The sequence below is a fragment of the Pocillopora verrucosa genome, chromosome 4 (genome assembly GCF_036669915.1).
Source record: "Pocillopora verrucosa isolate sample1 chromosome 4, ASM3666991v2, whole genome shotgun sequence".
NCBI lineage: Eukaryota > Metazoa > Cnidaria > Anthozoa > Scleractinia > Pocilloporidae > Pocillopora > Pocillopora verrucosa.
The window spans coordinates 12687882-12700977 of NC_089315.1; the positions used below are offsets into that span (position 1 = coordinate 12687882).

The 13096-nt window shown below is 39.5% G+C and overlaps 1 protein-coding gene across 3 annotated transcripts in view; it reads right to left on the minus strand.

Moving 5' to 3' along the window:
• The window catches only part of LOC131796048 (E3 ubiquitin-protein ligase UBR4), a 63868-nt gene that overhangs the window by 14913 nt on the left and 35859 nt on the right, over positions 1–13096 (minus strand). For 2 of the 3 annotated variants that reach the window (XM_066166162.1, XM_066166160.1), the window contains exons 54-74: positions 12979–13063; positions 12070–12148; positions 11246–11464; positions 10505–10531; positions 9477–9618; positions 8960–9104; positions 8119–8204; positions 7584–7671; positions 6942–7070; positions 6301–6365; positions 5965–6025; positions 5804–5875; positions 5109–5215; positions 4304–4442; positions 3879–4007; positions 3022–3189; positions 2393–2608; positions 1955–2137; positions 1580–1664; positions 1300–1427; positions 387–725 (exon numbers count right to left, since the gene is read on the minus strand). In XM_066166162.1, coding sequence (XP_066022259.1) covers positions 387–725; positions 1300–1427; positions 1580–1664; positions 1955–2137; positions 2393–2608; positions 3022–3189; positions 3879–4007; positions 4304–4442; positions 5109–5215; positions 5804–5875; positions 5965–6025; positions 6301–6365; positions 6942–7070; positions 7584–7671; positions 8119–8204; positions 8960–9104; positions 9477–9618; positions 10505–10531; positions 11246–11464; positions 12070–12148; positions 12979–13063 — 2692 coding nt within the window. The remainder of the gene's footprint in view (positions 1–386; positions 726–1299; positions 1428–1579; positions 1665–1954; positions 2138–2392; positions 2609–3021; positions 3190–3878; positions 4008–4303; positions 4443–5108; positions 5216–5803; positions 5876–5964; positions 6026–6300; positions 6366–6941; positions 7071–7583; positions 7672–8118; positions 8205–8959; positions 9105–9476; positions 9619–10504; positions 10532–11245; positions 11465–12069; positions 12149–12978; positions 13064–13096) is intronic. The other variant, XM_066166161.1, reaches the window with a different exon arrangement.

Genomic DNA, 13096 nt, shown 5'->3' on the forward strand with positions numbered 1-13096 from the left:
AGAAGTGTGCTTCCCAGATTTGAAAGGAATACTGTGGGTTGTCAAGCGTGATCGTAATATACAAAAACGAACACGGGAATACCAGAAGTTTAGTCCTTCTCTGGTAAGAAAAAATAGTAATACTCGCAACTAACAGCATCAAAGTCAGGTTGTCAGAAAAAAGGTGGTGGTGACTGCACCATGATCAAGTTTGATAATCAACAGGCCTGTACGTACTCTTTCCAGTTGCGGCCGTTTCTACCTGTTCTTTCGTTCACCTTCACTAACTGAGATCATAGAAATACCTAATTGACTAAATCTACTCCTTCGACTTAGGTACATTTTCCTTTAACCATCATTTCCCCCTTTCCACATTTGAATAATGTTTTTAATGTCTTTAAATGTACCTGACACAAAGACTCTATCATAGTGCAGGCCATCTCTCGCGCTGCCCTGTTAGACGGAGTAAACAGCACTTGTCTCAGCCACTCCTCCTCGCGCAGATCCTGCTCGTCACTTGTTTCGTTCCTCTTGGTCCTTTCTCTCCACTTCCTGCCGTACTTCTCCATCAGGTGTCGTTTCCGTGCTTCACTGCGGTTTTCCCCATTTGTCACTTTAGATTTAGTGGGAGCCATGGCTTTCCAATGAGAATAAGTATGGCTGGCATCTCCATCCATCCATTGCTTGGCTTTAATGCGCACGTCACTATAACCTTGAACTGAGCCCAACGACTTGCAATCTTTGTCCTTCACGGGGGGGAAAAAGGCACAAACCACTAAATGAAAAGCTACCAAGCCTCGGCTCAAGTAACTTGCCCTATTTTTGCAGTTTATGATTTGCAATCTGTGTCAATCCTCGCCATCTTCTACTATCTTGGTTCCCTTCTAGTTCACTCTCACATGTTTGTTGTTTGTCCACCCAAGGAAATTATATTTTTAAAGTTTAACTTCCTTTTTTATGATGTTTAATATCATTTGAGATAACGCCATCTATTCTTGCTGAAAACCAAACGCATAGCCATAAAGAATATCTCGAAGTAAATTAATTGCAAGAAATAATGCGAAGAAACACTGGTAACATGGACCATTTCGTTAGCGCGAAGTTTTATGATTAAGGCTTTACGCTAGTGTCTCGTACACACTAATACAACCACAGCCAAAGCTTTCCTTTAATTGTTTTGCTGTTTTTGTTGGCTGGTTTGCTTGTTTGTTTTAGAAAGGGGCAGAATCTTCCAATAAGCCTAAAGAATAAAACATTTACATCTGCAAAAGTCTGTTTGGAAATGTCTAAAATGCCAGTTGTATAAACAAAGAAACCCACCTTGTTGGTTTTACTGCTGGGTGAAGGGGGTTTCACAAGTTTAAGTAAGATCTTTAGACAGGGTACGGTGATGCTTTCCATAATAAGGGGACTCCGTACCTCCACAGACATCATGAATAGTGTCATTACTAAGAGATAAAGACAGACACCAATATGATTCACTTTTAGAAGTACAGAATACACAAATACAACAAAGGACAATCTAACACTAAAATGTGCCTATTTTTATTTTTCGAGTAAACCGCTTCAACTGCAATGGATTCAACATTTAGATACTAACCGCATCTCAAACGCATCTCCCAGCATGAATCCTCCATCTCAACTGCATTACTCAAAAGTAGCATTTCCCGACTGATTCCTGAGACCTGCAACGAGGAAAGATAAATATAAACCTTGTGATTTGGTTGACTTCGTTGAAGAAGCCAAACAGAAAAAAGAACTTTGTGCCCTGAAATCATCAATCCGAGCCAGAGTTTCGGTTTGTGGAGAAGAGCTAAAAGAAAACTTACGAACAATGGCAGAGGCTTCTCTGACAACCCCAACTGCGGTTTGTTTCTCGCTTCATTAAAGAGCTGCGTTTTTCGTCGCGGAAAACGACTTTAACTTTTTCACATAGCTCATATGAAAATTTGACATACGAAGCACGAATACCTACCACAGCGGGATTAGATTTATGGCTACCGACAGCTTCACCAACAGCTCCGATTAATATTTCATTCAGTTGATTTGTGGCAACTTCGTTATCTTTGGTCAACAAACACAGCAGATGTCTCACGTCACTCCTCATCTGCGGAGTGCCTTCATGCAGGTTAAACTCGACAAGTTCTTGTATGAGGCCCTAGAGAAACAACGAGATCAGAATTCAAGTCTAAAACTCAAGAACATGAAAATGTGAAACATTTATGTCTAGCGACGACTGAATTAAAATTGCAGCATCTCCCTCACCCTATCCCAACGCAAGATACTTTCGATCTTGCTTCCATAGCAATATGCAGTTTCTCCCCTCAACGACGGTTTCTTAAATATAGCCACTCGTTTCCTTGACAGTGTTTTAAACTGTACAGAGAATATCCAAAATACTTGCTTTACGTACCTCTTCCACCAGTTGCTTACGAGTCCCTGGCACCATGGCTAATGCTCTCAATAGTGTGACACAGTGCTCTATAGCAGCCGATGCACAACCATAACATTCTCCAGGCAAACCCTTAGCACCCGTCGTAAGCAACAAAGAACCGCTAGCGCCTTCTGTTGGACCTTTACACTCGCGGCAGTCATACTCGAGCAACTCCTTCCGGGAGGCTAGTACTTTCTGTTGGATAAAGATGGGACGTGTTGGAAAAAAAAACCTGTGTATCAGCGGCTTCAGAGTACCATCATCTGTCTATAGTTGTGCGTCTATCTAAAGTGTACGATTACTGAACAAAAATTACTTAATGGAATAGATGAACAACAACGTCGCTTCGACGCAGCTCTACATATCCCACAAAAAAACTTGTTACTGATCAACAGATTAATCTAAATTTCAGGTGTTAGAAGTTTCATGCAAACAATTCACAGTCAGGACACCAACACACTCTTGCTTTCAACGAGCAGTTAGAAAATCTACATCCACTGACAAAATTATCGATCTTTGTCTGATCAGCCGTAACTAAGGGGACGAGACTCGAATTCACGTGTATTACAGGTTATCAGTTGAAATCTTCGAAAAAAGATTGTTCAAACCTGAGTGATCTTGCTGAGTTCATCAAATGTGCCCTTGCACTCAACACAATAGCGATGAGCCAAAGCTTGGATGGCCTTGTTGACTCCCGTATTAGCAGAAGAACTGCTGGATGCTGAAGCTCCCGCAACTATTTGTGCTGCTGTAGGTGCGGCAGCGGGTATACTCTCCTGTCACATGAGGGATAAAGGTTACCACTTTGAAAATTGTCATGATACTGTATACAACACGGAATAAATGACAAAACAGACAGCTAAGGTTATCAATCCTAGCTCTCTTAGTTTGGTGAACATAAAGCTTCCATGCCAGGAGAGCTTGAAAAATGACACTTTCTTTTGTTCTTTTCAATACGTAGCATCATTCGTATAGAATGTGATATTACAGGGCAACAGAGTGATCATGGGAGGCCATGTTCTAGTATCATGGAACATGGAACAAAATAAGTCGAGAGGGTCGACTAAAACTAAGCTAGAACGTGTTAATGGGTCATTCGATCTGGAGACGGTAAGTTTCTTTCTTCAGCGTCCGCCATTTGAGATTCTCACCTACCCACCCTTTAAGTACGGTTTGTATCCCGTCAAAATTGAACCATCCAAACTTGTATTACTTTTAGCTGTTTCAGTTTGTAACGTTTGAGAAATGTAGACAACAAGAGCGGGGTGAAGCAGGGCTGCCCCTCACCAATTAATTCAAAGCAAAAATTTAAAATAATTTTCTTGGGAAACATGCTCCCAGACCTTAGTCTATCCTTTTATCTCTGACAACCTTTCCAAATAATGCAACCAAAACAGCATCTCATGTTAGTTTCTCTCTTCTACTTAATATCATACTGATATTTCATAGCCAGTGCACTGATCACCTGTAGTGGTTCTTGCTGTCCATGTTCGAGAAGCCTGTTTAACAGAAGGTCCAAGGGCTGTCTGTGAGACACAAGCTGGCGATAAACCCTATCTGCTCGCTCCAACAGTGAATTGATGTTTCCGACGGCCTGTCAGCACAAACAATCCGTGAAATTGACTTCGTCATTAAGTCTGCTTTTCAAGTGCCAGTATCCAAAAGTGAGACCAAATTTACATTACATTTACCCACCCCTCTATAAGTCCCATTTTTTCAAATTTAAATCAGTCTCTACCTTACTAAGAGTGACAATCCCTGTCTATCATGTACACGAGTTATGTAAAAATGCATCGCTGAAATAAAAGGGCTTCGCCTTTCTTCCAAAGAAGGTTTCTTTTTCTTTTTTAATTGCATCGTAATAATCTCTGTGTTTTTCTCAAAATCTACCTTCTTTCGGTCCTCTTCATTCTCAATCGGGTCCACAGCACAACATGGTCTAGCTGTAAGTGTGTAGTCAAACTTGGCATATTTGCAGAATCCACATGCATTGCATAAAAATGGATCCCTCTCGTCATAGTTTATTGACCTGAAAGGATTCAACAGCGGTTTGATTGTCACTGCCCTGTGAAATCTGTTTGAAATAAGCCTACAATGCGACGGAGAACTGAAAACCAAACCCAATACACTCCTTCCGGTCAATCAAAACAAATGATATTGTCGTCAAGAGCTAATGACAGCTCAAAGTGATTAGATTATTATTTTATGGTGCAGGTAAACGGTTTCCAGAGCAGGAGATGCAAGTGACCAATTGCACTTCGCTAAAGTCTTGGATTTAATTCGTGGGGAGGTTCAACGACGCAAACCCACGAAATGTAAAAATGCTGTCGACACGAAAACTACTCAAGCAGTTGAATGAATACCAACGAAGCCATACCCTTATCTCTCTTTCTTTTAAAGACTCTCAAAGAATGAAAAAAATCAACAAGAATCCACCAGCGTATTAGAGTTACTTTAGCTAAACCTCAAACACAACAATGACAACAACGAAAATAACAAAAACAACAACAACAACAGCAACAAAAACTAAACTATAGAAAAACCGTAAAGAGCAGACAGTTAAACAAGCAGAAGGAAACAATAAATCAAGATAAGAATAGTGAGGAATTATAGTTTGTCTTGAGATGAAGTCAACTCCGACGTGCTCCGCTACAAAATTAAAATTAAAAGCAGAAACCCAAAACAAACACTAAACCTGCACTTGTGGCACTGGTAAACATTCTCTCCACAGTTACTGCAAACACCAGGATTAGCATTTACGGATGCACTGCAACGGGGGCACTGGAGAGTTTCGGAGGAGGCCTGCACGACAAAAAAAAAATCCAAACTTAAATTGAGCTTTTTCAATTTCCAGTCCCTTTGCGATCCTGATCACACAGTGGGGCCAGAGAGCCATGAAGGACATAATATATCAAGAAAGAACTTAACGTTTTTACTCCCAGGAACGACCAACCTACTAATTCTCCTTACAATTTCATCAACATGTCGAGCTAATGAGATTTAGAAAATTATTAAATAGGGGAAAGTGTCTTGATAGAACACTAAACTTTCAGGAATAGGCAAAAAAAGGTTTGTATGTTCACGGGTAAGGAGAATAAGCTTTCAGATCTTGGAATTGAAAGATCTCTATAGGTCGGTTGACTGAAACACAGACAAAGTAGCTTAAATGGTAGCCTGGATACACTTGCTCAATACTAAAGAGAAATTACATTGATTCAAATAAAGAACTTTGAGACAAAACAAGCACCAGTGTTTACAGATAGAAAAAAAATAAAGAGTGATTATAGATAAAAATTACAGAAGCGTTAGTAAACCCCTGTTCACTTAACAAAGACACTGAATTTCGCGAGCGCAATCGGAAATATTGAGCTCACTTAAAGAGAAGAGTACCTGAAAATTCTCGTAGAAATCAGCATACTCGATCATCAAATTGCTAGCAACTATAGGCAGTGGAAAATCAACCTATAAATAAAGTGGGGAAGATTATAACACAGCCTTCATCGAGTTAAAAGAAGACTAAAGAATAAAAACTTGAATCAAATCTTTCAAACCTTCAGCTCCGTTTGGCCTGGAGTAAGGTGACATTTCTTTGCTTTGTGCCACAAGGACCTCCTACAATAGTAAATGGTTTTCAACACGCTTCAGAAAACAATTTTTCAAATTCAGACCACTAGTTTCATTAAATTTCAATCATATCATGGTGTTGTAAAGACCCATTATCAGTCAACTGTTAATTTGGGGGTATACTCATTGTTTCGAAATCTTAAATTGTACGTTAGCGATCCAACCTAATGATTCGCTTTCAAACGTTGATTAATTTGGAGAAAACGTTAGAATGTAAACTCAGCTGGATAGCTGGTAAACACACGGCAACGTTGAGAACTTACTTGTTTTTCAGTTCCACGACTGCTTGCACGGTGCGGTTGTTGTAGTACAAATTAATGGTTCGGACCTATCATAAAAAAAGGAAACGAGACGTGAGTATTTCTCACACCTTCCTTTGCACAGCAGCCTATGCTCCAAGCTAATTTTTTTTTTCAAACTCGCCATAAGTCGACTTCGACGAAATCATCGGTAGAAATAATAGATAGCTCGCCCATAAAAAATAGAGAGAAAAAGGAAGCTGGCTGGCAAACAGTTTTAGAGGTTAACGCACAACCAAAGAGAAAAGGCAAATCTTTGTAACGAAAACAAGGAGGCGTCAATGATTTTATCAAATCTTAAATTTTACCAAATTCGTCTCAGGGTTATTTTGGATCATAAAGACAAAATTATCACTCGCTCATTGAACGCCCCCCAAAAAATACTGCCTAGTTGCCAATGCAGTGGCCTAAACTTTTCCTTACTCGCCATGTGGATCATCATAATGGTCACAAGTTGGTGTACTGACCGAACATATAACTACGACATTTTAATCAGCGAGTCAATACAGAAAGATAAAAGGTGTCTTCCATGGTACCAATAAAATACCTATCGCGATGAATAAAGGACCTTTTTGCAAAAAAATCTCGACAGTGTAACATTGTACCATTTTTTGCCTCTTGAGATCTGCAATCCTCAGCGTAACTCTTGAGATTGTGTGACTTCCTATCAGCTTTACAAGCTGACATGTTGTGGTGAACCGGGAATCTCCTTTGATGGCAGACAGCTTCAGGCTCTGATAAATACGAATTGTACAATTGAGAGGTCATTAACTTCTGTGCAAAATAGCATTTAACATTAAACGCTAGTAACTGTAAAATAAAAGTTTATAAAATGAGCCAAATTTATAAACGAAACAAGTTTGTAGGATAAAACTCGGCAAACCCTGATCCGTGTCTTGGAATTGCATAACAAGTGGAATTCTCTCGACTCTCTTGTGTTTAAAGAACCTACAGTATGTACGCAAATGTTCCTTCTTAATCCAATAGTTTTGTTATGGGTAAAATATATAATTTTGTCGGTTAAAATAGCACTTAGTAATGAGAACCTGGAAAAAGGTCCGCGACAGTGTTATCACAAGGTAGGTTCCAATATAGTGTACACATTTCTCGTGCGGTTTAACATTTATATTTTCAGTTACTATTCGATATTCTCCTTCGAATCCTTTTTCTTGGAGATGTTGCGTGAAATCCCGAAAAACAACCGAGGAAGGGCTACAAAGGATTTCGATGAATAAGGAAAGTCATACCTGGAAAGGAACTTCTGGGTTGTTACAGACAAGACAGGGATCACTCTCCAGATAATAGCCATCAAACTCAACAAATCCGGACAGCATCCTACACGAAAAAAAAATGCATTTACTTCCCGAAAACGCTGCAATCGTGTATGATTTTTGCGATTGCCACTTGGTAAATGATACACATCATTAAAAATAAAAATCGGTCTGAAGAAGAAAAACAATGGCAAAAATGGAAATTGAAAACGGGGGGAAAAACCAGAAAACTTTACGCAAAAATTCGTAAGATAACTCAACTGATATTTTTTAAAACGCACAAAAATCAAGGGATATGGAACATTTCATTGACGCAATTCGAGGATGCTACATAAGGACATAAAAAAGGTATAATGCAAAAAGGGATTAAAACTTTGAATTCAATTTATCAAACTTTAAAACATTTTCCTGTATGACAAAATCAGAGGTTATATACTTCAGTGTCTATGGCACGTCGCACGCTACTTTGAGCAACCAGTAATAACAAAACGTTGCACACGCACATACTGACCTGTAAACGTTAGAGTTAGGATGGTTTGCAAGAACGTTATTCTGTACCATCAATACTTGAACTGCCTTTACACAATATTCCTGCAACTGAAAATCACAAACTCGTCAGAATGTCTTTACGACCATATCGTCAGCGGGGTATTAGAAAGATATGGTCATTGATTTTAATGGTTCAGCCGCCATTTATTTCATATTTATTATAATAGTTGCTCTGTGAGCTAGAAAGATTTAGCAAACTCTAGGCTCTAATTGGCTCATTATAAGCCGCCATTTATTTCATATTTATTATAATAGTTGCTCTGTGAGCTAGAAAGATTTAGCAAACTCTAGGCTCTAATTGGCTCATTGAGGTGGTGGGTCGGCCACCTTCCGCTCTCTTTCCCCTAAGAGGAAGCATTTTTACTGATGGGGTCGCAAAGCACATACTTCTTGAAGACAGCATAACAAAATTCACAAAGAGTTCCGTGAACGTCTTTGTTTTCACCAAGGGAGGGAGGGGAGAGATGAGCCATCACCTTGAAATGTTTGCAAGGGATTATAATTATTATTATTATTTTTTTTTATGGGGGGGGGGGGGAAAGAAGGGTTAAGCAAAAACTATTTCATATCTTTTCACCCACACTGCCGCGGAAGACTTTTCAAGGAAAACTTGCTGGCGAATATAAGGTTTGGCAAACGCAATAGCGTAGTGTATCCACGGTAACAAAAACAGAAGGAACAAAATGTGACAAAATGTATACAGTTTTAGCTAAACCCAGAGATAAGAAGAGATATTTGAAAGACTTAATCGCCACCTCTTGTAATATCATCGCACGAATACTTTATCAGTTTGAGGCAAATACCTCATGAGAGCTTGATTCACACTTGATCGAAAAGTAGCCCAGAAGATCAACAAACTGAGCCGCTCGTCGGCCATAGTCTGGTAGGTATGGCCAGATTTTCCACATCATCTTGGACAACTTCACTTGCTGGTCGTTAGTTGAGTACCTAGCAGATTCAAGTTGAATATAAAGACGAGGTTACTTCTTAAATATGTATAACTATAACACAATAAACGCTTTGACACGCCCCGTAATGCGCCGATGAATTCGAAGCTTCAACATCCTTGCAAGCCTACAAGCAAAAAAACCTAACGGCAGCTCCAAAAACAAAAAAATGCAACCAAAAAAAATGCAAACTCTTCAGAGTAATAAGGAAAGTTTGGAAAGGGCGAGAAGAAAAGTTATGTATCACACGTTCGATCTCAGAGGGGGAATTGTTGTAGCGTTTATAATAAGAAATATGAAGAAGAGTATGTGAACCCTCTCTGTGGCTAAAAATGATTTAAAGCAATGCAAAACAGAAAGAACGTGGACATACTTGTGCATATTGTAAAGCAGTTCGTGAACCTGCCACCTGACGGCAGTCGCATTAGACTCCAAAAGGAAGGTCTGAACAAACTGAATCATCAGTTCTCCATCGACACTGTCATGTAGCAACTGAACCAGACTCTGAGCAGCTGCTGTATACAACAGATATGTCATTTTAGCAAAATTGAACTAGATCTCACAAAACAATGCATAGGAAACATGTCCCGTTTCGTTCAAGAAGAGGTCAGTCCACTCCGAAATCGATGGACTGCTCAGGAGAAGGACAGAAAGGGGCCCAAGGGGAGGATTGAAAGGGGCCCCAGCAGAAGGATAAAAAGGGGTCCAAGGGAAGGATAGAAAAGGGCCCAGGATAAAGTATCGTTTTTTAACCTTTCACTCTAAATGAGTGAAAGGTCGAAATGTCCATTCTCACTACTGGTTGTCACATTTCGTGAAATTTAGCTCTGAGAAGTTAATGTTACAAAAACAATTATTTCCTAGTCGAATATTGTTATTTTTTCTCATCACCTTTTAAACTTGAAAATGTAAGAAAACAGGAGGGAGAAGTTCCCTTTATGAAACAGTAACCCAGTAACCTTTTGAAGTGAAAGGGTGGAAGCTTGTGTTTTTAATGAGCACGCATGTATACATATTTTCTTACATACCTTTCACTAACCGAGTTCGAGGTCTGTTCTATAAATTGCATTTTCCAAGTGGACAAAACGAGGTTCCGTAACTTACAGTACGGATCGAGAAAACGAGGATTTTAAGATATTTATTACACCTCTGAGTTCAAACAGAGGGGGAAATTTTCAATTCAAACAAACCTTTCAATTTGACGGGCTGCACAGTGAAATACGGCCCGCTAATTGGGAGATATAATAACGTTCTTTAAACATTTCCCGTGGCACTGATGAGCAGAATTTGTTTAATTAAAAGCTAGTCACTCTTCGAGGTGAGACAGACCCCCCCCCCAAAAGAGAAACGATGACAATTTACCCTACATTTTACCATGGCCTTAAAATGTGGTCAACCTACCTTCACTCCTCCCAGTGTCTCCTGAGCCTACAAAAATAACCACATTTTAAAACGCGGCTGATAAAACATATGCATAGCTTTAAGGCCACTATAAAGCCACTATAAATCCACTATAAATATTCCAAACTTATACTCTCAATGAAACAAAATTCTACGACTAGCTGATGAACTGTTCCCCTCTCTTAAACAAAAGAAACGTAACCAAAAGCATTGTTTGGTTATTTTATTACAGTGTCAAAGAACTACCCGGGAGCTTAAAAGGAAACGAAAGATTTATTCTGTGGTTAAGTGGCATGCATCATTACTACGATGCTGTCATTTTGGTAAAATTCGAAAGTAACTTTCAGTATAACTTAAAAATAAGCAAGAAGAAAGTTCACCACTTGGAATATGCAAACTATATTCAAACAACTAGTTCACCTTAGGAAGGGCACAAGAATTTCTTGCAGAATGTAAAGAAACTTTCAGTCGAGTGTTGAGAGTTAAAGACTTCTCTTCTTTTCTTTTCTTTTACTTTACTATGCTATTTGATTGGTATAGAGAATTGGTGCCAGTTTCTCAATCACTCGCGTTTCTTCGAGCCTTCATTAGTTTCCTGGTTTTAACGTTGAGTTCTGATTGGTTTCCTACGAAATTTCTGCCGAAGGAATCAACGTTACCTTGGTATCAGTCTAAATATGGGCTCAATCTAAAAACATCCCAACAATGGGCATCTCTTTCCTTGGCAATTAAAAGACTAACCTGAAGCCTTCTCCTTGTCCTTGTGTTTTTCTTTGTCTTTGTCAGATTCCTTATCTTTGCTCTTCGATTTCTCTTTGTCCTTGTCCTTCTTGCTCTTCTGTGGAGAGCTTGATGGCTGTGACTTCATTTCACAAATGGCATATCCCAACAACTGTAACATTAGAGGCGTGACACCCTCTTCAAACAGGAAGCTGCTCCTCAACAGAAATGGCAGGGTATCTGCAACATGAGGCCAAGAGCATCATTATCACCTTACATGTAAATCTCTACATGCGTTTTAGAGCTTTTAAAACTAACATTTAACAACTAGGATTCTATCAATTGTTCACCATTTCACGACTTGAGTAAAGTAAAGTAGTTTCGCATCAATATCAGTATCTGGGCAACTGCCCACCTACCCCTCCCCGAACCCAAAATTAACCCTAACTTGTTATCAACTGACTGATGTTGAGTTAGGGGAGGGGTAGGTTGTCTACGGTACTTTCACCTTCATTTACCGTCCCTCGCACAAGGAGTCAAAACAGAGGCACATACCGCTCTGATGACTGTTACTCCGTTGCTTTCACCAGCAATGTTATCAGTCGTGATATAATAATGATACAATGGAGCATTCATTCAGGGAACACCCTTCAGACTAAGAAAAGTGACCCTTATACAAGGATTTCCCTCCAATTACGCTACCAGATACAACGTTTATAGGAGCATTTCTTTTTTAGTCTGGAGTATAATATATGTCGCTTAGAGTGAGGTGTCCCCACAAAGAGGAGTCCTACAGGAGAGGGCCCACTGTATTGATGATAAACACCAGTGGAAGATACACTGACCTGTTTCCTGAAGGCAGAATGCCTGCCAGTTGCTGATACGACTTGACGCAATTTCAGAACATGCCTTTAAGTGTTCAATCTGCATGGAAGGAAAATCGTAATGACATAACATGAATAAACAGACTCACATTGCACTGCACACCTTAATAACATCTACCTTATGACAAATACAAGAACCAAAATGCAGGGGTTTCAATAACGTTTTTCCGTAAGGGGCTGCCGATAGTGAAATAGGCAGCTGTAACGTAGGGCGAGACCCAGACACAAAAGCCTGCTCGCAGGCTCAACAGAAGGCGGTGAGCGGTCTTACAGGAGGCGGTAAACTGGGAACCGGCTTTTTATTTAAACCAATGAATAAAGGGGGTCAGTTTCTAAAGAAACCGTGTTTTTGCGTTGGTAGTGGAGCATATATTTTATCAGCTGAATTGATTAGGTGAATTGGCAACTGTAACGAGTTCCTACGCTGATGTTTCGAGCGTTAGCCCTTCGTCAGAGCGAAACTGTGTGTGGTGGCCAATTTACATTATCAAATCAGTTGATAAAACCAAACTTATCTTTCTATTGAAACCCAGCGAAATTTTTCTCAGCTACTATGTATGGAGAAAGCAGTCGTTAGTGCAAAAGCGAAATCATTAGCAGCCACGCATTTCTCTCCAAAAGAAATGCAATCGCAAAAAAATTCGAAAATTACGCGTAACAAGACTCCCCTCGTGAGAGAATGATGACCGACTTTCTTATAGTTTGTTTATAGCTACCTATTTAAACTGCTCCAGGAAAAATACCCAACAACTTTTACTAAGTTTATCACATTACAAGGTAAAACAGTTAACAAAGAGAAAGAATTACTAACGCATTGCATTATTATCAATTAAAGTTGTCTAGCTATAAAATGGTACGAAGATTACTCACCAGTGTAATGAGAGTGTCATAAGGTAAGTTGATCGGAGGATTGCTCAGATTTTCATATCTAAAACCACCTTGCTTGCTCAGGTCCCTATTAAATGGTATACTCTGATAAATACCTGGG